At 38.3% G+C, this 25,468-nt stretch overlaps 1 protein-coding gene across 2 annotated transcripts in view; it reads left to right on the forward strand.

Moving 5' to 3' along the window:
* Positions 1–24,355, forward strand: part of RRM2B (ribonucleotide reductase regulatory TP53 inducible subunit M2B) — a 28,652-nt gene extending 4,297 nt beyond the window's left edge. The window contains exons 2-10 of one of the 2 annotated variants that reach the window (XM_037133392.2): positions 2,349–2,504; positions 5,495–5,611; positions 6,387–6,520; positions 6,950–7,044; positions 11,941–12,074; positions 12,912–13,016; positions 14,190–14,303; positions 18,495–18,676; positions 23,775–24,355. In XM_037133392.2, coding sequence (XP_036989287.1) covers positions 2,349–2,504; positions 5,495–5,611; positions 6,387–6,520; positions 6,950–7,044; positions 11,941–12,074; positions 12,912–13,016; positions 14,190–14,303; positions 18,495–18,647 — 1,008 coding nt within the window. In that variant the 3' untranslated portion in view covers positions 18,648–18,676; positions 23,775–24,355. Of the gene's footprint in view, positions 1–2,348; positions 2,505–5,494; positions 5,612–6,386; positions 6,521–6,949; positions 7,045–11,940; positions 12,075–12,911; positions 13,017–14,189; positions 14,304–18,494; positions 21,251–23,774 lie in introns of those variants that run through there. The other variant, XM_037133391.2, reaches the window with a different exon arrangement.
* Positions 24,356–25,468: the final 1,113 nt, after the last annotated feature.

Here is a 25,468-nt window from a genome sequence, read left to right on the forward strand (position 1 = left end):
GATGGGCGTGCTAGCATGTCCAGGCACTCTGGGGACCAGGTGACCAGACACTGAGGCAGGTGGAAACTAGCAGCACTTTTCTGGAAGAGACTGAATGTTGCCAAGAAGTACCTCGGCGAAACTTTATTTTAGACCCTCCTCACTTCACAGCTGTGCCGCTGCCACTTCGATGTCTTTCTGCCTCCAGTCTTACCTGCTCTCCTATCCCTTTTACCGCTGCCCAGTCAGCCCATCAGTAAACCAGTGCCTCTGTGTCACTGCGTCTAAATAAAAACTGCCGAAAGGGTCTCAGTTCCCACCAGAAAATGCCCAGCTCCACAGACTGGCAAAGTCCTGTTCAAGCAGTTTTTCCATGCTAACTGCCGTATCTTAATTCAGATTGTCCTTTCCACCTCTAACTTGACACCATAGTTAACTACCAAAATCTAGGGGTTTTTTTTCTTTTCTAATTCATGGATATCTGATCAGTCTTCCTTATGCTGTCCCTGTTCATGTCAATTGCTAGTCAGGAACTTTCCATGACTCTCCATAGAAATGATTTGCAGATTGTGCTGCACAGTGAATGCCGGCACCTGGAGGTTGGGAGCAAGTGTGGAGAATTAGAGTAGGACCTTCCCCCCGCCCATGGGGTTTGCAAATCTTTGGCTCATTGAATTCCTAACCTCTTAGTTTCATATCTAGGGGGTGGATCCTGTTCCAGATTCCTCTCTGTCTCATCTGTTGACCCTTTACTTTAGCCAAATCAGATCACTTCTGCCTTTGTTTTACATACACTTCAGTCTGTTTTAATCTCAGCTGGCTGCCATTCTTCCACCTGCCCTTGCTCTAGGCTTCGTCCTCAGTCATTCTGCTGCTGCTGCATAAGACGTCCCTGAGTAATCGCAGCCCTCCCTTTGGTGACTACTGATGGCATCTTTAGGGAGGGAGCAGAGACAGTGCCTCTGCCTACCATAGTGTTGTATTTTCATCTCTCCACTAGACATCTTGAAATTGAACCCATTGTCTTTTTTATCAACCAAATCAATGTTTTAAAAACTTGTGTTTGCAACTTTTTACTCTTGTTGTGGCTTGTGTTGGTGGGGGGAGTTGATTCCAATTAAACTTTTGCACTCAGAGAAAGCTTGATTTGAGTAGTCATTAGATTATCTCACTGATGGATTGTGGCTTTATGTTAATTAAAAAATTATAACAGCAGCCAGTAATCTGAGCCCAGGATAAAAAGAAATTAGCAGCCCATTCACTTGCTTAGCTAATGCTTATTGAGGATGTGCCTGACAGTACTCTGGGAACATCATAATAAATAAAAACTAGTTTCTATACTCTGGGGCTTAAGTGCCACAGCTGGGGAGGCTCATGCCTTCAATAAAAGCAGTTGCCAAATAAGACAGCATGTGTGAAATGTGTAAGCCCCATCTGTGTTTGTGTGGCCTCAGACTTTGATTGTGGGCCTTTCTCTCATCCGGCCTTGACTCTTAGCTTCATCTACGTTAGCATGAGGATTGGTGGGGGCACTGGTAAAGATGCAGGAACACAATGAATCAAATCCCAATAACCTTGATTTACATGTTTTAGTCTATTTGTATATACTTTGTATATCCTCATTCTGATGTACTTGTAACTCTTCTGATGATCTTGCTGACTATTTAAAAAAAAGAAAAGGCACTGTGGGAGTACCCTGGATATTTCCAAGTAGTATGTATGTAGGTATGTTTCTCACTTTATTCCTCAAAGCTTTGAGGCAGCCCACAGTGAGACCAAAGGCAGGAATGTTAACATGTAACCAGCACTAACAAGTTGGTGTGTGGTCAGCGTCAGAGGAACAAACGCTCCGTTGGTACAGAGTTTTCAGATAAGTATTATTGTATTTCAGTGAAGACTAGAAAAGAAAACATTAAACTAAAAAGAATAAAAGGTTTTAACAGTAGCTTATTTGTGCCAGCATTTTGTCTCTGAGAGAGGAACAAAGGGGACTTTTTATTCATAAACTTAGAAATTTTCCCACTGTGACATTTATGGGTTGAGTTTTGCGCTTATCCTTAAGGCAGCATTAATGACAGTAATTTGTTCAGTGTTTATGATATACCAGGTTCTGTTTAAAGCATTTTTAGCCACATCAAAATTAATTTGATGATCACTTGTGAGGTAGATACTATTTTATTGATTTGGAAACCAAGGCTCAGAGAAGTTATACAACTAACCAAACACCATTAACCAGCCAGCAGATGCAATTCAAGCAGACTGGCTCCCAGACCTATGCCGTTTCCCTAAACACCCCCAGATGTGTGTTTAGTTATGAATAAAGAGGAAATGTCTACATAAAGTGGGTGTCTGTACTTTAATTTTCATAGAGGTTGTCTTCAGATCCCAGCGAAAGTGAAGCAAAGTCAAATGAAGAACCGCTCCTGAGGAAGAGTTCTCGCCGGTTCGTCATCTTTCCCATCCAGTACCCTGACATTTGGAAGATGTATAAGCAGGCACAGGCGTCCTTCTGGACAGCAGAAGAGGTCAGTGGTATCACCTCCATCAGCAGTCATGCTCTGTAGCGCAGTGCTGACATTTTCTGCTCCCAGGACATTAGAGAACTTTAATTTATATTGTGAGATATATTGTATAAGATCACTTTTTGAGATAATGTTTGAAATTACTGAGATTAAATACTGTGGGAAATTACTGACAGTGTTTGCCAATGGTTGGTATTTAGATTGATGTCTATACACATTTCCTACCACAAAAATGGCATCTCAGTCTGCCAGATTTTTACTTCCAATGTATTTTAGGACATTTTCTACTTTTAAACAGGCATTTTCTGTTTTTAAACAGACTTTTGGTTTGCTGTGGCTAAATGAATGAATCTTTACTTATTGTTGGCAGAATAAGGAAAATTGTAGCTGTAGCCATAAAATGAAAGTGAAAGCCTTAGGGACCCCACCTTCAATTGAGGTTGTGCAGAAGGAGCTGTCTCGGGAAACGTTTGATCACCGGCCGGTGCTCCCACTCTGAGCTCCTCCCAGGCTGGCCCTGCCCTCAGCCACATCACACCTGGCACAGCTGCCCCAATAGACGGGACATCTGGAAAAGGCTTTCTGTTAGTGGAATTTTCCACTTAGGAAGTGACTTGAACTCAACAAATTAGGAAATACTTGCTGGTTTCATAAGGACATTTGTCATGTCACTTGTTGCTCTGTAGTCTCACTGAACACACAGATAGCCATTGTTGTCATTTTTAACATGATGGGTGGTAGCACTCTTGCTCTTTGTGTATGTGTGTATCTATCTGTCTGTCTATCTAGGTAGATAATATGGGCCTATATGTCTTTCCACTTTTTCCTTGAGACTGATTCTATACATGTAAATGCCTGCTCTTAAGAATACTGGCTTTGGAGGAGCTGCCTGGATGCAAATTCTGGGCCTGCCACTTAGTAACTGTGGAACTGCAGAAGTTGTGTAACCTCTCCGTGTCATCTCATTGTATATTAAGCTAATAGTACCTGGCTCATTGGGTGGTTATGAGGATTGATGAGATACATCTTGTCAATGAGATTAGGGCCATATTTAGAATGTTACTTGGTACATAGAAGCACCAAATAAATGTAAGCTATTATTTTTCCCAGAATGGGGGAAATTTGCACTAGAAATCAGAAACACAAATTTTTGAAGCTTCTATTACAAATTTTACCCACTTACCCAACTTGTTATATGGTATTGTTATGTTGTTAACGTCTTTGTTGTGTTTGACATACAGAGCAAAACCAAACCAAACCCCAGCAATTTTCAAATTGGGTCATAGTGCTTGGCACACCTGACTGTCACTAACTGTCTGTGGGTTGTTTTAGATTTTATTTATGTATTTTCAGAGGGTAAGGGAGGAAGAAAGAGAGGGAGAGAAACATCGATGTGCAAGAGAAACACCTATTAGTTGCCTCTCGCATACCCCCAACTGAGAGCCCCACCCGCAACCCAGGCATGTGCCCTGATTGGGAATCACGTGGAGACCTTTCCGTTTGCAGGCTGGCGCTCAGTCCACGGAGCCACACCAGGCAGGGCCTGTGGATTTCAGAGAGGTTTTTGCTAGATATAGTTAAGAGAACAAAGCGAGTGTACAGGTGACTTTTTCATTTATCATGTTGAAAAGGCATTTGTGATGCTTCCGTTACTTGAAATTCATTTGAAAATTATATGCATCTTTTAGTCAATGTAATATATGTTATATTATGACTAAGAAATACTACTTTGAAAAATTATACAGGGTGGGGCAAAAGTAGGTTTACAGTCGTGAGTATATGAAACACAGGGTTTAATGTATAATTATTTATTAATTATTGTATAATTTTACATGTGAACAATTGTAAACCACCCTGTAATATACAGGTTGATACATATTTTGTAGGCAGTTTATAGGAAGTTTCAAATACAGATTTTTAAAGGAAGCCAAACACATTTAGTTCCACATATTTAAACAAATTTGTCAGTTACAGTTTAATCAACTTTAGATATTGTTTTATCAGTGGTTTAGCTTTATTCCTAAATATGGCTGGACATCAGGAACCTTGATTCAAAAGATAAAGTTCTGGGGTTTGTTTTTGTATTTTTATTTTTTAAAGATGTTATTTATTAAGTTTTAGAGAAAGAGAGGCAGAAAAAGAAGAGAGAAACATCAATGTGTGGTTGCCTCTTGCACGCCCCCTACTGGGGACCTGGCCCGCAACCCAGGCATGTGTCCCTTTGAATCGCAGGCTGGCACTAGCCAGTGCTTCCTTGACTTTATTGATATTATTGACATATAATGTTGTGAGTTTGATGTGTACAGTGTATTGATTTGATACAATTATGTACAATACATATATTGCAAAAAATGATTACCACCATAGCATTAACTAACACCTGTATCCCGACACATAATTACCATTTCCTTTTTGTGATGAGAATAGATTACATTAATTTTAGTATTTTGAAAGCACATTTTGCCAACTTTTCAATTTACCAGAAGACAGATTCCTTTATAATCTTTTTATTTTATTGTGTTCCTCTGTAATTGTCTTGGTTCAGGCTGCAGCAAATAATACCCTAGACTGGATAGCTTATCAACAACAGAAACTTATTTTTCATAGTTCTGGAGGCTGGGAATTCTAAGGTCAAGGTACCAGCAGCTCTGCTCTCTGGGGAGGGCTTGCTTCCTGGTGTAGAGACAGCTTTCTTCTTGCAGTATCTTCCCATGGCAGAAGGGGCGGTGGAGTTCTCTGGGTGTCTACTCTCTTGACCTAATCCCCCAAAGGCTCTACCTCCAAATGCCATTAGCTTGGAAATTAGTTTTTAACACAGGAATTACGGTGGGGGGTGAACACAGACATTCAATCTGTAGCAGTGATGTTAACATTTTCTCCTTTTTGAACATTTTACTGTTAATGTGATGCCCCTCCTTAACTTTAAATGTTTTCCAAACATTTTGGGAAGAATTTAACTTCAAGTGAAAAATTTGAAAACCTTTTTATTTTAGGTTGACTTATCAAAGGATCTCCCGCACTGGAACAAGCTTAAATCAGATGAGAAGTATTTTATTTCTCACATCCTAGCCTTTTTCGCAGCCAGTGATGGAATTGTAAATGAAAATTTGGTAAGATTTTTTTTTTAACTTTTGTTTCCATTTAGCGGTTAAATGAGTATAATGGCAGTAAGATAATTGGGCTGAACCTAAAAATCTGTGTTTAGGAAACAAACTAGATGAAGCTTATTTCTTAAATGCGTTTTTCTGACGAAGTGTCAGAGGAAATGGTTTATGCATGTCTATTGTTTGACCAGCAACATATCATTAAATCAAGCAGAATATAACAATCAAAATTACTAGCATAAACATGAGTTTGATTTTCACCCTTAGAGATGAATCCTAATAAAGAACCTGCACCTTAGTAACCCTTCTGAAGCTCTGTAGCAGGGCTCTGGGTTCTGGCTCCCCATCTTTAAACCTGTGCTGTGGTTGGCCCGGGGGCACACTTTCTTCTTAAAGAGAAGAGAAAGATTCAAACTTTCATCATGAACTGGAAGGGGCTTCAGTAGATTTACTGTCCGCTGTCAGAAAAACAAAATGACATAAGGTCAGTTCTATAAAGTATAATCTTTTTTGTTAGATGTTCTATAATTTATTTGGCAATATAGTCTGCTTCTCCACCTAACAGACCAATTCATTTAGCTGCTTAACAATACATTATGCAACTAATTTATTGTAGAGGGTTGATGAGTAAGCAGTACTGTTTAAAGTCATCCATAAGGTCTTTCTGATCTGTTTGTGGCATGACAGGCAATTTCTAATGATTCTGATATCTAGATTCTGATTTATAGTATTTAATGAGAGCCCACAGAATTGGATATATTTGTTTCCTTTATTTTCATAGGTGGAGCGATTTAGTCAGGAGGTGCAGGTTCCAGAAGCTCGCTGTTTTTATGGCTTTCAAATTCTCATCGAGAATGTTCACTCAGAGATGTACAGTTTGCTAATAGACACTTACATCAGAGATCCCAAGAAAAGGTATCACCACTGGGATTTTATTTACAAAGGTTTATCCTATTATTTGATTATGTTAAGAGCAGAATTTACTCCAAAAGTAAATGTTAGGGAAATATTATTCAAATATAGGAATTTAGGAGTATAATGTTTTCTGTTGCTCAACAATGTGTTTGTTTTAAAAAGAGAACTTGTGTAGAACCTGTGGAGTGCATTCTCTTTTGCAATTGAATGTTTGAATTTAGTCAATTTTGTATCAGATCAGACCCAAACCACTAATTTGAATTTTACTTTAATTTCTGTATTTTATAGACATGCAAAACTATAGAAAGATTACAGTTCTGATAGTAGAGCATAGAGTTGCAATTATTATCTCTGATTAGCAAATTAAAATTTATTCTGATTAAGAGAAACAAGTGCATAACTTTGCCATTAATTCTTTTGTTTTGACAGGGAATTTTTATTTAATGCAATTGAAACAATGCCATATGTTAAGAAAAAAGCAGATTGGGCCTTGCGGTGGATAGCAGATAGAAAATCTACTTTTGGTATGTAGCTTTATATATATCAATTTGCCTGGTGTGACTATCTCGGAGTCTAAATGTGCACTTTGAGTAGGATCCTTCTTTCTAGTAATTGATTAGAAACCAGCATTAAAGTAATCTAAAACTGTATGTATTCTGTTTAGTAAATTAAAAGTTGAAAGGTTAAGATGTCAATGCATAATACCAGGTAAATAAGTCAGTTACATAGAATCTGACAAGAGTCTTCAGCAATCCACACTCTGTATCTGCTTTCACGAATGTTTATTTTAGGAATTTAAAACAAGTCAAAATCTTCACATTTTTTCAGGGAACAAATAAGTAGTTTCTGAAAAACTGAAGATTAGCAAGAACAGGCTTATTTTTCACCCTTCTGGATGAGTTGAGATCCAATAATTTTTTTTAATGAAGAGATTAACATTGCATCTTACACATAGTAGTTGCTCAGTAAATCTTTTTAAAATTTAGGTAAAATGTTCAGATAATTCATTTGAATAACTCTAAGTATCTGTCTCATTCTTATCTGTTTTATAATTGGTAGTCTTTATTTTCTGGATTTATTCAAATGGTGGGGAAGCAGGTCTCAACATTTTTGGTTTCAGGACTCCTTTGTACTCTTAAAAATTATTGAGATCATATGGTATTTATCTTTCATGGCCTGGCAATAAAAAAATTAATTAAAAAAATGATTGAGGGCCTCAAAGTACTTTTATTTGTGTGGGTTATTGATATTTTCATATTATAAGTTAAAACCAAGAAACTTCAACATACTTAATATATATATATTTTATTTATTTTTAAATAAAAATTCAGTTTTTGAAGATTTTATTTCTTTTTAGAGAGAGGGGAAGGGAAGGAGGAAGAGGGGGAGAAACATCAGCGTGTGGCTGCCTCTCACATGTCCCCCAGTGGGGACCTGGCCCACAACGCAGGCGTGTGCGCCAACTGGGAATCAAACCAGCAACCCTTTGATTCACAGGCCCTCACTCAATTCACTGAGCCACACCAGCCAGGGCTATTAATGCATTTTTTAATGAGAGTAACCTATTAGAGTTTAACATATATTTATGGAAAAAACACCGTATTTTCCAAAAAAGGAGGAGAATGGCATAGTTATTAATTTTCACAAATCTTTTAAATGTCTGATGAAATAGACGACAGCTGAATTGTATCTGCTTCTGAATTTTGCATACTGTTGTTTTAGTTAAATTATACAAAGAAAATCCACCCTCATTCAGATACATGGTTAGAAAAGGGAGGACTATTTTACCGGGTTTTTCAGATTATTATGGAAATGCCATGTAGCATCTGGAAGATGCCTCTATACACTCATGAGAGAACGGTGGTAAACAGATGGCAAACAAACAAGCAGTGCCTTGGTATTATTATGAAAACAGCTTGGACGGCACAGACCTTGGTCTGTGAGTGTGCAGGGACTTCTGAACCACACAGTGAGAACCAATGATGTAGTGTCAAGTATGGCAAGCTTCGGTATATCTGGGAAGACACAGTCTACATTGCCTTCAGTTTATTTTGAGGTTGAGAAAGGCACTGATTCTCAATGTGCATAGAGAATTTGTGGGAAAACTCAGAGTTGTGTTGGAGGCCCAAGTGGGACTGAGGAATCTGCGTTTTTTACAGTTGATTCTCTCACAGGTGGTTCAAGAGGCAGATTTTGAGACACATTGGCTTTAGAGAAAGAAGGGAGATTCCAAGGTGTTCAGTATGCACTGAAAATATTAGGCTGGATAGGTACTGATGGAAAAATGAAAAATGGGCTCCCAGAAAGCATGTGTTAAGTGGCACTGCCAAAGAAAGCAACCTGGAAGTAAAGAAAAAAGAGGCAGGTGGTGGTTACCATGTGACATCAGGGGCTTTAGTGAAATTTTCCATATTGCTCACTTCCAAGGCAAACTCCACTCAGGGTTCTGAGTCAGAGTCTCAGAGGAAAGAACATGGAGTGGAACAGGTAGTGGGAAAAGAAAAAGATGAAGAACACATTGATGGCCCTCCTCTGTGGGAGAGGAGCTAAAAGCAAGAGCATGAAAATGTTGTCTCGCCTCAGCAGACACCTGCACAGTCGGTTAACCAGCTGGGGAAGTGCCGTTTTGTGAACTAATTGTGCCACCTGCACCGTCAGCGCTTTTAGGTTGGGGAAGCTGGCTTTGGGCCTTGCTAGTGATGTAGGTGACCGTCTGCACCTAGTAGGACTCAGGAGAGCAACTGTTCTTTTCTCACATTCAGACTCTTCTAACTTTTAGCTAAAGAGAACCTAAGAGTATTCCTTAAACAAGCATTAGGTTGTTTGGAAATTGATGTAAGTAGATTCAATTCCTGTAGAGCTAAAAATTCTTAATTGTGGATCTGCTTAGTTTTTAAACAACTGATATACACTGCTTAATTTAAAAATATCTTTAAAGAACTTTAAAATATTAAATATATAGATTCAACCTTAACATATGTAGTGAAATTTCCTTTCGAACATCAAAAAGTGTCTTAGTACATGGCATTGTAGAGTCCAGTGCACTGTTAAAGTAATGCCTGCGTCCCCATCTCTGAAACAAGTCACGAGGCCTTCACACTCCGTGGAGCTTTCAGAAGAAGTGTTTTGGAAATCTCTTTTTGGTTCACATTCATCCATGGAAATATGTAAAATTATACCCTTTATAATCCTTCGATCCTCTCCAAAAAGAATAGGCTGCTGTATGTCTGTTTCGATTTTCATTCTTTAGCATTCACATGAATGCACAGAATAGTTAAAATTACAATTTTTCTCTTGTTCACAGTGTTTGTATTAAATAAGAGTCTCGTTTACTTACAGATCAGTGTCCATATGAAATCACCTTTTTGTCAGTGAAAAAATAATTATCTTATAATTAATAAGATAATTATAACTATTCTTATTAATAGTAAAATTAAAATGTAGTAATCTGTATAGGAAGCTAATGATAAATCTCCAACTAAAAGCATTACTAGTCTAAAGAGCCATTTTTGTATTCAAGAATTACCAGAGCATAGTGATTATTATTTATCTATTTTAAGATTAAATTTTAGCATATTTAATATATATTACACTGAAGAGTCAGTAATAGTATTCTATATAGTATCTGCTCAAGTACTTATTTAATTTTTATTTCTTCTCCTGTTTTTTTCAAAGTGACTGTTAAATTGTGCCTATAAAAATAAAATATTATGAAAGATTTCTGGTATTTTGGGCTAATAATAGATAAATGTTTGGTATAATTGCTCTATCTAATTTGATTTGTTTACAGTTATCAAGGAAAAGAACAAGGACGAACCAGAGTACTATTTAGAGACAGCCAGAAATATTTAAACTTAGTCATCTTCTTTTTGAAGTTGAATATTATAATAACCTTTGCTTGGGAAGTTACACTTAATTCAGTTTCTGCATCAAGTTATAGCGATTCCTATGATGTCTTTTATCATCAAGTGCAACAATTTTCCACCAGTGCGCCACAAGAATTTTTAAAACATGCAGTACTTGAGTATTTAGTCAAGGGCACCGACCTCTATTTTCTTAAATTTTCAAGTAAAATAATGACAAGAGCCAGTACAACAATAGCCATCCAGTGTGAATGAATCAAAATTATACATATTTTTTGTCAGTTGACTGATAAAAAACATACTTTTTGGTGTGTTGCAGAATTTTAGTAATTAGTTTATATGCGCCATGACATGAAAAAGGTTGAAAATCACTGATGTAGTGCTAATATAGTTTCTGTTGATTGAGATCAGGACATATTTATTAAGTGCCTGTTATTGCATCTTTGGCTGCACGACAAGGACTGGGATGCCAGCTCTGATGTCACTGTGAAACAGGTCTGTAGCTGGTTCAGTTACTCAGCTGCCTTTCACAGTGTCATAGACTAAACCTTTTCTCCCTGGACAGACACGTATATAAATTCTTCTCCTGAGCAGCAGTGTTGTGGCATAGGAGCTTGAGAATGATCTTCTTTTGGGTTAGACCTATAATCACCCCTAAAGATAGCGTTACAGATATACTGCGGCATTTCATTCTAGGAGATGGGCTTCTGCAAAGTCCTTGCCTAACAGTAAGTAACCTTTAAAATTGGGCCTTATATCTTTAGCAGAAGACTGTATTTTTCTTATGTGATAGGACATTTTATCTGGTAGATGTATTTATAATGTTCAGCTGGAATGTACCCCCTACTGGGGACCTGGCCCACAACCCAGGAATGTGCCCTGACTGGGAATTGAACCAGTGACCCTTTGGTTCGCAGGCCGGCACTCAATCCACTGAGCTACACCAGCCAGGGCTATCTGTTTTTCTTTCATTGCAGATGCAGGGCAGTGATTTTTGAAATGTTTACAGCTATAATAAGATATTTTTAAATTATAAACCTCAGCAACCTCCCTTCTCCCAGCCACAAACCAGGGGGCATTTGTCATAAAAGCTCTCTTCTACTCTCTGCTCTGAGCCACACACACACACACACACACACACACACACACACACACTTAACTGCACTCACGGGCACGATGGTGCACAGACAAATTGCCTCTTTTTTTTTTTTTTTTTTTGTATGAAAGGCTCTCTGTCTGCACACCAAGACCTACGGGAGTTCAGTGTCTGACGTAAGATGTGAAGTAGACACACCTTTCTGCTGTGGTAGGTAGAGGAGGCAGGGTTCCTCCTATGCAGACCCTTGGCTATTGCACCAGCTTGTTCATTTTATTTCCTGGCATATTAGCTGTGGTATCATTATTAAAGTGTACAAAAGTGTGTGTGTGTGTGTGTGCACACACACACATATATATATATATATATCTTTATATATATATAGCTATATATATATATAGCTTTAAAATGTCTGCGGTATATGGTATTTCAGAAAAATTAAACTATTTTTTGTTCCTTAGGGGAAAGGGTGGTGGCCTTCGCTGCCGTAGAAGGAATTTTCTTCTCGGGATCTTTTGCTGCTATATTCTGGTTAAAGAAAAGAGGTCTGATGCCTGGACTCACCTTTTCCAATGAGCTCATCAGCAGAGATGAAGTAAGGAATGGAGTGTTCTTCTTGTTATATTTGTATTCATGCTTGGTGTTCATTTTTTTTCTTTCCCCTGGAAAATGCTTGTGACCCAGGATCCTGGTAATTACTGGTAAAAGAAAATAAGAGGTCATTTCCTCCCTGGCTTTTAAGACACTGTGCTTTCCTCCTGCCTCTTACAGTTTCTCCTTAGTCTCTTCTGCTCATCCTTCCATATTGTTCTCCAGGTTCCCATCGCAGACTCCTTTTCACTGTACACGACGTCCTGGCTGGTCTTACTTATTCCCACGGAATCAGCTACCATCCAGATGCTCGTAACAACCAAAACTTTATCTTTAGCTCATATATTCTTTCCTGAGCTCCAAACCTGTGTATTCGAGTGCATGTTACATGGTTTCTCCTGGAAGGAGAAATCAAACTCATAGTCTTTATCCCAAGATTATTCTTCCCTCTGTTTTCACTATCTCAATGAGGGCCGCTAACTTCCATCCACTCATTTCTTAATTTTTTTAGACATTAAAAATAAATGAACTTTTATTTTGGCTCTTCTTTGTTTTCCTTTAAAAAATTCTTGTGGTTGCAGATTTCTCTTGTTGTTAATTAATTCTTCTTTTATGTTGATGAACTGAGATTTGCTGACACTGAAATATTTCCACTATAGGTTATTGTAATTGGCATTTTAAGATGTGAAGAAAAGAAGTTCCTGGCCCTCTTGGTCCTCCTTGTGTCTTCCAGAGGCTACACCTTGCATTCCTAGAACCTGCTCTTTATGATCCCTGGCATGTCAGTGTGCGAAAATAGCTACCATGTTTTTTTGACATTGGTATTTCTCTTCTGTTTTAGGGGCTTCATTGTGACTTTGCTTGCCTCATGTTTCAGTACTTAGTAAATAAGCCATCAGAAAAAAGGGTCAGGGAGATCATTGTTGATGCTGTTGAAATTGAGCAGGTAAGCAGGGGAGCTTGTAGGATCCACACATCTACCTCTGAAGTTTATGCCATTATACTGTTAGATTGACTCAAATGAAACTGCCATTTGGTAGGTCAGAGTAAGTATCAGTGATTTTATGTGGTCAGTCTGACAGTACTAACAGGTAATGTGTTTCAGTGGTCATGTCAGCTTCTACTTGGGTTCGTGAGTGCGGTACATTAAGGTTTCATGTGTGCGAAGTCTGTTTCAAGGACTGGCGTCTCTGTCTCATCGATCTGTCAAATCGTATGCCCTGACAAATGATTTTAATTATTTTAGCTTTATATTTTTAGATTGTTAGCTACTGGGGGACAGTAATGGTTTCTTGTTTGTTTTATGTTGTCAAAAACCTAGCAGGGTGTCTAGCTTGAAGCATGCACCAGATGCTGATGGAATGAATAAATAAATGAATCAGTGAATAGTACAACTTCATTTATAGCATGTAACAATATACGACTAGAAAGATCTGACTGCTCCACTTAGAATGTGTTTTTATCATTTGAAAGAACTAGCTTAAAAGTGAAAAAAATTTTTAAATTTAATACTATGTAGTCTAACAGCCATACTTTTCATATTGTGAGGAGGAAAACGCATAAAATACATTTCGGTATGTTTAATCATTTAGAGAACTAAATCCAGATGATTAATGGTTTTATTTCTCCCCTATTAGCACTTACCACTGCCTTTCAGCATAGCTGGAGTTCAGTTTATCCCCGAACCTGCAAATCCAATCCTATTTCTTCCTCATTTTGTTTCTTAAACGTGGTTTCTATTTTTTGCAACACCCGTCCGTCATCATGTTCCCCATGATGATCTTCTTCGGTGAATCTTTTTCTAGATTTTTTTTTTCCTATAGAAAAAGCGTATGAATTCAGGTCCTACATGTGCTCCTTTACCAGTGATTTGATCATTAGTTTCCATTTATTATGGCTATTTGAGAACATGAAAAAACATGAACAGTAAATACCCTAAACATTTTAAACAAATGGACATTATTTGCTATGGTGAAAGAATTTAACCTAGTGTACTTTTCTTGGACAAGATTAGTGATTTAGAAGATGAATAAAACTAAAACCCACTTTTTCTGTGGAAGATACATACTTACTTCTTGTTCTGCCTTTGTACTGTATTCTGCTTTTGTTTTTATCTCAGGAATTTTTAACAGAAGCCTTGCCTGTTGGCCTCATCGGAATGAATTGTGTTTTGATGAAACAGTATATTGAGTTTGTAGCTGACAGATTATTTGTGGAACTTGGATTCTCAAAAGTAAGATGTTTTATATGTATTACTACTAAGCTAAAATGTCATTTGTCAAGTAAGTCTACCAAAATGTTATAATTGAACTGAAAGCATTTGTAACATACTAGTTTACTTTTCAAATGTCCACAACAGAGCCTTGTTCTTCGAGAACAGAAAGGCTTTGCAAAATCCTTTGAAACTTGAAATGAAATTCGTAACAGAAGTAGGAGGCTGATAAATCTTAGAATAAGCTCAACAAATTACTTTGTAAAAATTGCAGGAGTCTATTTAAAAATGGGATTATTATTAAGCAGTTGAACTTAATATGTACATATGTGTTTTACCCTCATATAAATATCCATATATCTTTGTTGTAATTTGAGGGTTGATACTTTTAAATAGGAAATAGTTATTATGAAGACTTTAACTGTCCTGACTTGACTCTGAACTCAGTTGTCTTTAAGCTATTTCTGTTCTGTTTATCAGAGATAATGTACCTGAGTTTCATAAAGAGGTGTGCTTTTCACATGACTTAGCAGATGGAGGCTGCAGCCAGACGCCTGGGTTTGAATCGTGGTTCCACTACTTTGTAGCTGTGTGACCTTAGGCAAGTTGCTTAACCTCTCCCTCAGTTTCTTCATCTGTAGAATGGAGATAACAACAGTAATAATAATACCTACCACAAAGGATTGTTGATGAGTTAGTAGCTTAAAGTACTTGCAACAGGGTCAGACATACAGTAAATGCACACCGAGTGGGTGTGTTGTATTCAACATAAGTGGAACATTCGTGTAACGTTACAACATACTACACCATGGTCATTAAAAATGATAGGTTTTGAGTTTTGAGCATGGAAATGTAAGTTTAAATCGAATTTAATGAGAAGACTTATGAATCCATGATTCTGGAAAATGGTCACCTTTCTTGGTAGTAGTGCCTTTATATTCTGGTAACCACAGAAATACTGCAAAGGGGTCGGGGGAAGGAAAGGTTTTGGTAAGATAAACTATTTGTATTTTATTATTATTTTAGTTGCAAGAGCCTCTCTATATTTATCAGTAATTAATGAGAGAAATCAAGATTATAATTGTATTAATATGATCTCTTAAATTTATGAACTGTGTATTAAAAATGTGTATTTGTTCCTAAGTTATACCAGTATGTTTGTTAGAGGAAAATTAGTTTGCTTCCTTAAGCCTCAGAGAGAGCTCTCCATCCTTTATCCCGCCACCATGTCCTCCCATCCACGCATCCACGTTCTCTGGCTTGTTGGAGAACCGGCTTCCTGGGTCTGGTTTTCCCTCCGTGCCTCCTACAGGAGAGTATCTACACCCAGTGTAAAACAGCAGTTTTCACAGGTCTTCAGCACATCTCAGTAAGTTCCCAAGAGCAGAAATTATGCAGACCTCTTAGATTTTAATGCATTAAAATGAGAAATTCACAACAAAAGATTGTCAAAAGGTCCATCTACTTAGAAATTGAAAAGATACCTTTAAAACAAGATTAAAAATACAAATACAAACTAACAGAAAATATAAACTAAATGACATTAGGATGACTGCATATCAAAACTTGTAGAATTCAACCAAATAGATCCTCACAGGCAAATTTGTAGCCTCAAATGAGTATGTTAAGAAAGGACCTATAAGAAGAACTATTCTGATAGTAACAGTTTTTGGTAAAAATAAGAGACTATTAGATTAGCAAGTGGTTGTCATTTATACAGAATTCTAATTAGGAGCTGCATTGATGATATTTTCAACTTCTCTTTTAGTTTAGAATTAGTCAATAAATATTTGAGTGCATTCAATGTGTCAGAAACAAGCCACTTAATTTAGTTTGTTCTCAGTCACCTTGTCCATGCCATGAGTGATTTGGATCAGATCTTTTGGGAAGGTCACTGGTTTTAAAATCCAGTGAATCCATGACGTGGGTCTAGTGCTCCTCCGCTTACCCTGCTGTGTGTGACAACTCGGGTCACTCCCTCCTACAGTGCTCCCGACAGGGAAGATTTCACAGGATTCCGCCACCCAACCGTACCAGCTTATGAGCGTTTTTGGAATTAACACACACACATGCATATAAAGAAACAAACCACAGAGTATGCAATTCACCTATTAATAAATGTACAATTCAGTGGTTTTTTAGCATATTCACAGAGTTATGCAATTACGACAACAATCTATTGTAGAACATTTTTTTTGTCACTCCACAAGGAAACTCTGTACCCATTAGCAAGCAGTCACATCTCTTTCCCCTGCCCCCATCTCAGCTTTAGGCAGCTCTAATCTAGTTTCTGCCTCTTTAGATTTGCCTGTTCTGTAGATCCCATTTCACATAACCAGAGTCAGACAGAATAGGGGATTTTGTGTTTGGCTTCTTAACATAGGATAATGTTTTAAAGGTTTGTATGTGTTAGGCTGTACAGGCTACTGTATCCAGTACTTTATTCCTTTTTTATGGCCCACTAATATTCCTTTGTATGGCTGTACCAAACTTGATTTATCCATTTATGGGTTGGTAGACATTTGAGTGGTTTCACTTTTTGACTATTTTGAATAGTGCTGATATGAACATTCACATGGAAGCATATATTTTCATTTCTCTTGGATGTGTATTGGGTTGGCCAAAAATTTTATTTAGTTTTTTCCGTAAAATAAAAGACATTTTACATTTTCACCAATAATTTTATTGATTTGGATATTTGGAGTGTGTCAGCTCATTTCCACGTGGTGTAATGTTGATTGTTCTCAATGAATGTCTCAGTTTGATCGCTATCAACTTCAGCTTGTCTACCTGACCACGGAGCATTGTCCAGTGAGAAATCTCCGGTGTGAAACTTTGCAAACCCCTTCTGACACATTTAGTCGCTCATAGCACCTTCTTCACACACTGCACAAGTCTTTTTTTTTTTTTCATTTCAGTTGAATTTTTGCCTTTCTTGAAATAATGAAACATAATATGCTGAAAATGTTGCTTCTTTTCTTCCATCTTCAATATTAAAATAGTTACACATAACTTTACTAATTTTGATGAGCTTTTTTTAATGCACACCGATACGACAGCTGTCACAATATAGTGTGACAAAATTGTTTCGAATCACGTTAAAGACAACTATGCACTACTAGAGCCATCTTACCAAAAAAAAAAACAAATGAACTTTTTGCTGGGTCATATACTAACTCTATTTTTAATCTTTAGAGGGACCGTCAGCCCGTTTTCTAAAGTGACTGCACCATTTTACACTAATACCAGCATTATACTAGACATCTGATTTCTTGACATCCTCACCTATACTTGTTGTTCGTTTCCCCCCCCCCACCATTATCGCCACCCTGATGCTTGTGAAATGGTATCTCACTGTGGTCTTAATTTGCATTTACCTAGTGGACAATGATTTTGAACGTCTTTTCCCATGCTTACTGACTTTTTGTGTATTTTCTTTAGAGAAATGTCTATTTGTCTACTCACATTCTTTGCCCATTTTTAATTGAGTTATTTGAATATATTTTTATCTGTGGTGTTCATAATTTCTGCCGGAATACTCCTAATTTTTAAAAAAACCTTTTATTGACCCTCATGAATCATTAAAATGTCTCACAGTTCTCATCAGGCTGTATCCCCAAATCTGCTTCTTGAATTGAGAAGCAGTGAAAAAGCTTCTTGTCAACATAAGTCCCACTTCTGGGGGGGGTCACTATGGGTAGAATTTATTCTGCCTTACCTCAGAATGGTCCCTTAACTGATGTGACTGTCCGTTCTTTCATGAACTAAGAAATACTTAGGTCTACGCTACATTGTTGGTAATTTAATAATTTGTAGTATCCTGTATAGGTGACTACCTGTTGATAATACCTGTGAGAAATGCCTGTAATATCTATGGTGTATTAATTTCTCAAACTCTGAAAACATTTTAGTTGGTTGGTTTTAAATCTTTCATTTCCTAAAATAATCTTTTTTTCCCCTTCCTACTTTTTAGAATACCAGAGATGCTAGTACAGTTTCTTCAGGATGCTAGTAGGTGATCTTAGTCATCTGAAGATGCATCTGCCCTGAGCACCTCCGGGACCCCTGGGAACGTGGGATCCTGAAGCTGCCTGAGCAGGTGTCGGGAGACCCAAGTTCTGCATCAGTTGTCTGTTGCTCTTCTTGTGGGATATAATTTGGTTGCCTTGGGATGTCTAAAGAAAAAGTAAAGGAAATTTATTTTTCTTTCAGGTTTTTCATGCAGAAAATCCCTTTGATTTTATGGAAAACATTTCCTTGGAAGGGAAAACGAATTTCTTTGAGAAACGAGTTTCAGAGTATCAGCGTTTTGCAGTGATGACGGAAACCACGGACAATGTTTTCACCTTGGATGCAGATTTTTGACACCCTCCCCGTATCTAAACCTGTCGTTGGTAAATAGCTGTCTGTTCTTCTCTGTTCAAAAAACAAATCCAAACCTTACAGTATCTCCTTTACAGAGTAGGAGTTTGCTCAACAGGAAATCCAAAAGCAAATGTCAGTCCATTCGGATTTATATGAATGCACTGTAACTTTCCAGTTTAACAAGCAGAGTGTGACCTAAATGTTTTCGTTTTGTTACTGAAATAGAAGATGGCATTATCTAGTGATTGAGAGCTTGCGGGTAGGTGTCAGGTACGAGTTTGAGATTCTGTCCTTCCTACTTTGCGTGATGCTTGGCAAGTCAGTTAATCTCTGTCTACCTCAGTGCACTTGTCTTTAAAATGAGTGTAATAGGAAGCCCTAATTTCATAGAGCGGACGTGAGGAGTGAGGCACAACATAAGTACTTAATACCACCAGTACCACCACCACTGCTGCTATTACTGCTACTGCTTACTGTTATGAATAGTGTTAATTACAGTGATACCGTGATAAAACACTCCCATCTCAAAGCAGTTGTGAGCTAGATTCTGAGACCTGGAGTTAGATCTTTGCATTTTTAGTGTTTGAGGAAGGATATAAAGATTTCCTAAAAATTACACTTCTCATTCATTTGAGAGTAACAACTTTGAATTCATCAGTACTTAGTAAAGGAGATTTAGTTCTTAGCTGCTTTGGGCAGGATGCTTGTGGAGCGGATCCAGGAGGTTACTGTGGTAGTTTGCCTTGTGAGCAAAGTGATTCTGCTCCTTCAGAAATTAAAAAAGGTACCTATTATCAGACATAACCCTGGAAGGTTTAAAACCAGGTAGATATGCTAGAAGAGTATTTTCCAAAGAATATTTAAGAGCTGTTAGCCTCTCTAAATGTTTTGTGGAGAAAAGAGATTCTGTGGTCTCATGAGCTTGGAAAATGCCGTATTGTCTCTTCCTCCTTACAGGGCTCAGTCAATACATCAAAGACTGACATTCTGCAGTTCGTAAACTTATCTCCCCCTGCTTATTCCAAACTTCACACAGATATGCTTTTCATGTGTTAACATCTAACCTGGGTAGTGGTCTTCAGGACATAGTTTGGGAAAAGCTGGTCTAGAACCATTCATACATAGAAGAAGGGCTTGTGGACTAAGCCACGGAGAACCTGGTAGGGTTATGAACCCATTTCAAGTCTGTGCCCTGCTGAGTGAGGTATGTGATTGGGCTCAGGTGTGTTTCCTTAATCTTCTTATCGCTGCTTTGTGCTGTTGTGAGATGTAGTTCTTTTAATGCTACCGCCAAGGCTGCAAGGAGGCAGATGGTGGGGGAGACAGGAGCCAAAGTCCCCGAGAAGTCTGCCCTCTTGAATGTAAGGAGGTGTCAAGAGATAGCCTGAGCCCCAGAAAGCAGTGGGGTCCCCACTCACAGCATGCTACTTTTTTTAAATTCCAGAGGTTAAAATTTAGAGATTTTCTCTTTGTATACATTTTTGCTCCATTCATGCCACAACTATCTAATGATTAAAACAGGGAATTTTCAAGTGGGTGCAAAAGGAAATGACTATAACCTTATTTGTTAGAATATCAGAAACTAGATAGTTGGCCTACGATAATATCATTTATTTATTCAGTGCTTCTTAGTTTGCCGGGTGTCTTCACATCATCACCTCATTTAATCTTACAGCAGCTCTCTGAGCTTGACAGAGCGGTTAGTATTAAAGTCTTACTGCTGGGAAGAGGAAGGCTCAGAGGAGTGAAGTGACTTGGTCAAGAGCTGTGCATAGTTGCTATCCCTACACATGTCCCTACAATGTCATTTTTTACAGGACATCATATTTCTTGTATTAAGTGTTTTGTCAGCCATCTCAATTTGATTTTGCCTGTTTCCCACTAAAGTATCATTTTAATTATCATATATATTAATTGAAGTCTCAAAGTATCATAAACATTTTAACTATAATCAGGTAATATGGTCAAAGAAATGTATCTACTGCCATGCCAAAACTTAACATTTAAAATTGATATCTGTAATGACATCAGAATGAAAGAAACACTGTCTACATCTACAGCCCACTTCTCCCTTGTTCTGAATCCAAATTTTTCTCTGAGGTAAAGACCTTCGCCTTAATATGAAGTTTATTTACAGTAGCAATAAACCTAACTGGATTGAGATGAAACCATTTTAATACCAAAATACTGGATTTTATACACTGGTATATTATATTCAATATTCTATACCCTCTTCCAGGCCCCCAGGTTGCATATTTATTTATTATGTTTAATATTTTGGCTCTTAGTTTTTAAGGTATCAAGAAGTTGTGAAATTTCTTTTTAATATTATTTTGTAGGTAAAGAAAAAATTCAGAGTATGTGTATAGTTTTTTAACAGCATCTGTATTTAAATCATTGCTTTAGTAGTTAAAGTTAAGTTTACTTGGGAATATGAACACCGGCAGTTCTGTGATACACTGCATTTACTAAAAATGTTGCAGTGCGGTGCGCGGAATCGCCTCTCGGAAGGGTTCAGGGAGACACATCCATTCGGTGTGTTCCAATGGGGCTGTCTGCTGTCCGATCATGTACAATAATAAACAATCATCATTTCAACCTAAGCTTACTCCAGTCATGTCTTTACATATGAAATGTTTACAGTTCTCTCATTTGGGGACATCCAAAGTTTTCTGCTTCTTTTGCCATTTGGTTTTTCATTTGTTCCTTAAAAAAGTGACTGTTGGCAGGAGCTGGCACTCAGACAGTGGGGGAAAGCAGAGGAAGGGACCCCAGTGGCCCTAATTGCTGTCATGACAATGCTGCGTCCTCCTTTAATAACATTTCTTGTGATGACAGTAGAGAACGTCCCCAGCCCTGCTGAAGAAAGATTAAATGCTGTAACACTTGGAATCCCGCTTTTGTCCAAACCGTGTCTGCCGGGCGGGGGTTGGGGGTGGTGTACGGAGGCCCAGGAGGTCTTGGGTTCCTTGTGGCAAGGATCTTCACCCCCCCCCCCGGGATTTCCTCCTCCTGGTGGACCGCAGGGGGCGTGGGGGCAGGGAGTGTGCAGACTGCGAATGTAGGAAAGACCACACAGGGGCTGCATAGCCTACAAACGGGTCTTTGAAAACAGGTGAATTTCCCGCTCTCCGTGGTCCTGAGAATTGGTTTCAGTCTTTGCCAACAATGAAGAAGGGAACTCGTTGGATATTGGTCACCAGCACTGGGTTTTTGTGTGTTTTTCTGCTTAATTTCAAAGATACGATGCAGTTATATTGGGCCAGGTTGGGGGTGGGGGCAGCTCACCTTTAAAAATAAGCATTAAATGTACTCGAAATAGCAAAAGCTTAAGCAGTTTTAAATCTATAGTTAAACTAAAGCAGTACTTCAATAGGACTAATAACTGAAGGGATCTTTCTTATCACTAAATCCTGTTTGGCAGTTACTGCAAGTTGCCTGCAGATAGGGCTGTGATACCGCGTTTGAGCCACGGAAGGTTGAGTGCCCACCTGCAGGTGCGTGTGTGTGCACACACACGTGTGTGCGTGTGTATCTCTTGCCCTTTCTTTTTGGAAATCTGTAATAATCCTTATGAGATAGCTTATTTCATCAATTGATTAGAGTGCTAGATGATAGAGAATTTTGTCAGTAAACTAAGTACACACAGTAAATACTGTTTCTTAGGCAAAGGTAACTGTGTGTTGTGAAATTCCATTGTATTCCATTGCCAATGAAACATTAAGAGCTTTTTAGAGCTGGGTGGAAAGCAGCTATTTTTGAAAGGATAAACATTCCCAGGCCAATAAACACACTGCATCCTTGCAGAAGTCGATGTGCTAAGGAGCAGAGCTGTGCGTGGGTCTTTTATTCACAGCTTTCTAGGCTCAGGATTTTTCATTTAACTTTCTTTTTTAATGTTTGGAACACAAATGAAGATCTGATACATTCTTTTATTGTATGAAAAGGATAAATTACTCATGCTCACTGTAAGAACTTTATTTTATGGGAAGTGATGTAGCATAGGGTTTGTCCCAATGATAGATTTTTTCAGGATATGGATGTAAGTAATCATAGGTAAGAATGTACTTAGCTGTATTTTCAAATATATAACACCCTCCCTTTTCTAGGACAATAAAACTAGGCATCAATTCCCTTGTTATTCCTGATAATGCCTGGAATTTTGTTGTGTTAAGCTGACTCATTCCATTGTATTTTAAGAGGATTGAGAGTGTCAGAAATTACTTTGGGAACCTAGGAGATATCATAGCCCTGGTCCTGGGGCCTGCGGCCCACACATGACTCAGTGTAGAGTTCATTGCTGATATAAATTACTAGTACATCTTTGTGATCTTTTAAACTCTAGTGGGGAAAAAAGTCTGACCACTTTTGTGTTTTTGTGAAGGTCATAGAGTAAAGCAATTCAAAGATTTGAATACTCTTATCTCTTCATTTTCCTTAAACTATTCACTAGTGATAAAGATGTGGAAAACCATATTATAGGAAAACTGGAATATTCAACGATGGTTGATATTTTTAATTTTATACCTTTTGTAAAGCTCTGCAAGAAGTTTTGTGATTTGATTTCATTATTAAGTTTTAATACTTGGCAGCCATCATTTAGAGAATATAGTTTCATACGTTTTGCTTGCATGTTAACAAGACCTTGGGGAGGACCCACAAGCAACGGTGTTGAACACATTTCTGTGACGTTCTGGACATCAAAGCAAGTGCCATGACAATCCCTTTAGAGCTTAGACCGTTTCATATGTCCCGGGCTGATTCCAAAGAAAAACTGCACATACCAGCTCTAAAAATGTGCTCTAAATAGATGAATTCACACATTTTCCAAGGCCTCTGGGTCACTGACGGGCGATTTGCTGCCTGAGTAATATAACTGGCAGCGTGGCCCACCTGCAGTGTGCCGTACAATTCAAAGGGAGGATGTTATTTTGAAGCAGAATAAAATTTCAATGAAGAAAAGTGATTATGGAGAAAGTGTTGTAGATTTAAAAAATAAATTATTTCATTTTCAGAATCTTGCATTTTACATTTGTATGGTACAGTTTATGTTGAACTAAACTGTATCATAGCTACATCATTTGTGTATGTCCTTTTAAAGTTAAGAGTATTTCTTTATGAATGCAGGGGCTACCGTCACTGTCATAGAATTTCCAAACTGCATATGAAGCTGAAGGTGAAATGTCGCTAACTGATTTTCGGCAACACAGGAAGCCGCCGATGGGCTGTGAGAGCCAGGTTGGTCCTCTCCGCAGGTCTTCCGTGTCTGACCTGCACTGAGCGGATTGGTAGCCAGCTGAGGAACTCACACCCAGCAGAGTCTGCATAAGTGGGACAGAAGTGAAATCTGTGCATCGTGGTTTTAAAAGGTCGGCTCCTTTTTAGACAGGTTTGAAGGAGAATCTGACATTCCTGAGGCTTAGGAAGAGAGGATTTAAGTCTTCAAATTTTAGGCTTAATTCTGTTCAAGAAAATACAGGTGAAAATGGAAGGCTGAAGAATGATTTTTTTTAATACCAATAAGAAAAAATAACAATCTTTCTCTAAGTTCACAAGATTCTTATGCATTTGATTCTCTTCTACAACTATGTATTGATCTTTTCAAATGTCTCGTTGCGAAGTTACTTGCTATCCACTGTGTACGGAGAGCTTTATGAGGTGTGTACCTAAGTATTTTTTGCTAAAATACCCTATGGTCAATCAAGACAACCCCGTATATGAATTATAGAATTTGGTTTTTTCCCCAAAGAAATAAGTTTTGTCTTTGTTTAGTATGTCGAAGTAAACTATCATAGCTACATCATTTGCGTATGTCCCTTAAAAGTAAGAGTATTTCTTTATAAATGCAGGGGCTACCCTAATGAAGAAACACATACATTTCCCCAACCCATTATGGACCCAACAATCCCATTTTTCCAGGTTTGCATCCTGGCACGAAGACTGCTGAGAAAAGGTCATACAAGACGGATTGGACCTACTATAAATTCACGATTACCCTCTGTCTTAGTCTATTCAGGCTGCTATCAAAGAAAAAAAATGCTAGGTGGCTTAAACAAGACATTTGTTGCTCACAGTTCTGTAGGCTGGGAAGTTCACTATCAAGGTGCCGACAGGCTCCGTGTCTGATGAGCCTCACTTTCCTAGTTTGCAGACAGGCGTCTCCTTGCTGTGTCCTCACCTGGTGGAAGGGGAAGAGATCTCCCAAGGTCTTTTGTTTTCTTTTTATCCATCACGTGGGGGATTAGGTTCAACGCAAATTTCGGTGGGACACACCTGCCTCAGTACTTTCTTGCAGCCCTCTGTGATTTCCTGGTTAACTCATCTCCATTCTCAGCTGCTGTTTCCCACTGTCTCCACTCTGCTTCTACCTTCCGTCCTCGAAGAGCGGCCTTTATCATCTGTTCTTTCTCTGTGCGCTACGGACACATGGGACATTCTCAGAGTCCTCACAAGAAACAGCCTCAAACAGGCAGTAACTCGAGACAGGTGCTGCTTTATGGTCAGGAATTTAAACAAATCAAAGCCAGCATATGTTCGTTTGCTATCACTTTACTACCCTGAGTTCTGGGCAGGACTTCTTGGGACGTTCCAACCCAGGCAGCTCTGAGCATTTTAGAGGTGTAGTTTCAGGTTTCCGAAGTCTGTCCTGTGCAGCCACTGTCAGGGCGTGCCATTAGACAGGATAGAGACGGCAAGTCCAGAGACCAAGAAGTGGGCAATGGAATTCGAGATACAAATTTCTATGCATGGTTTTTGTTCTGTAGAGACATTACCATCACAGACTGAGATTAAGAATACCTGTGTTCCCCTCCCTTTTTTGG

Source organism: Artibeus jamaicensis, unplaced genomic scaffold, assembly GCF_021234435.1.
Source record: "Artibeus jamaicensis isolate MK-2021 breed Jamaican fruit bat unplaced genomic scaffold, CSHL_Jam_final scaffold_916, whole genome shotgun sequence".
Taxonomy (NCBI): Eukaryota; Metazoa; Chordata; class Mammalia; order Chiroptera; family Phyllostomidae; genus Artibeus; species Artibeus jamaicensis.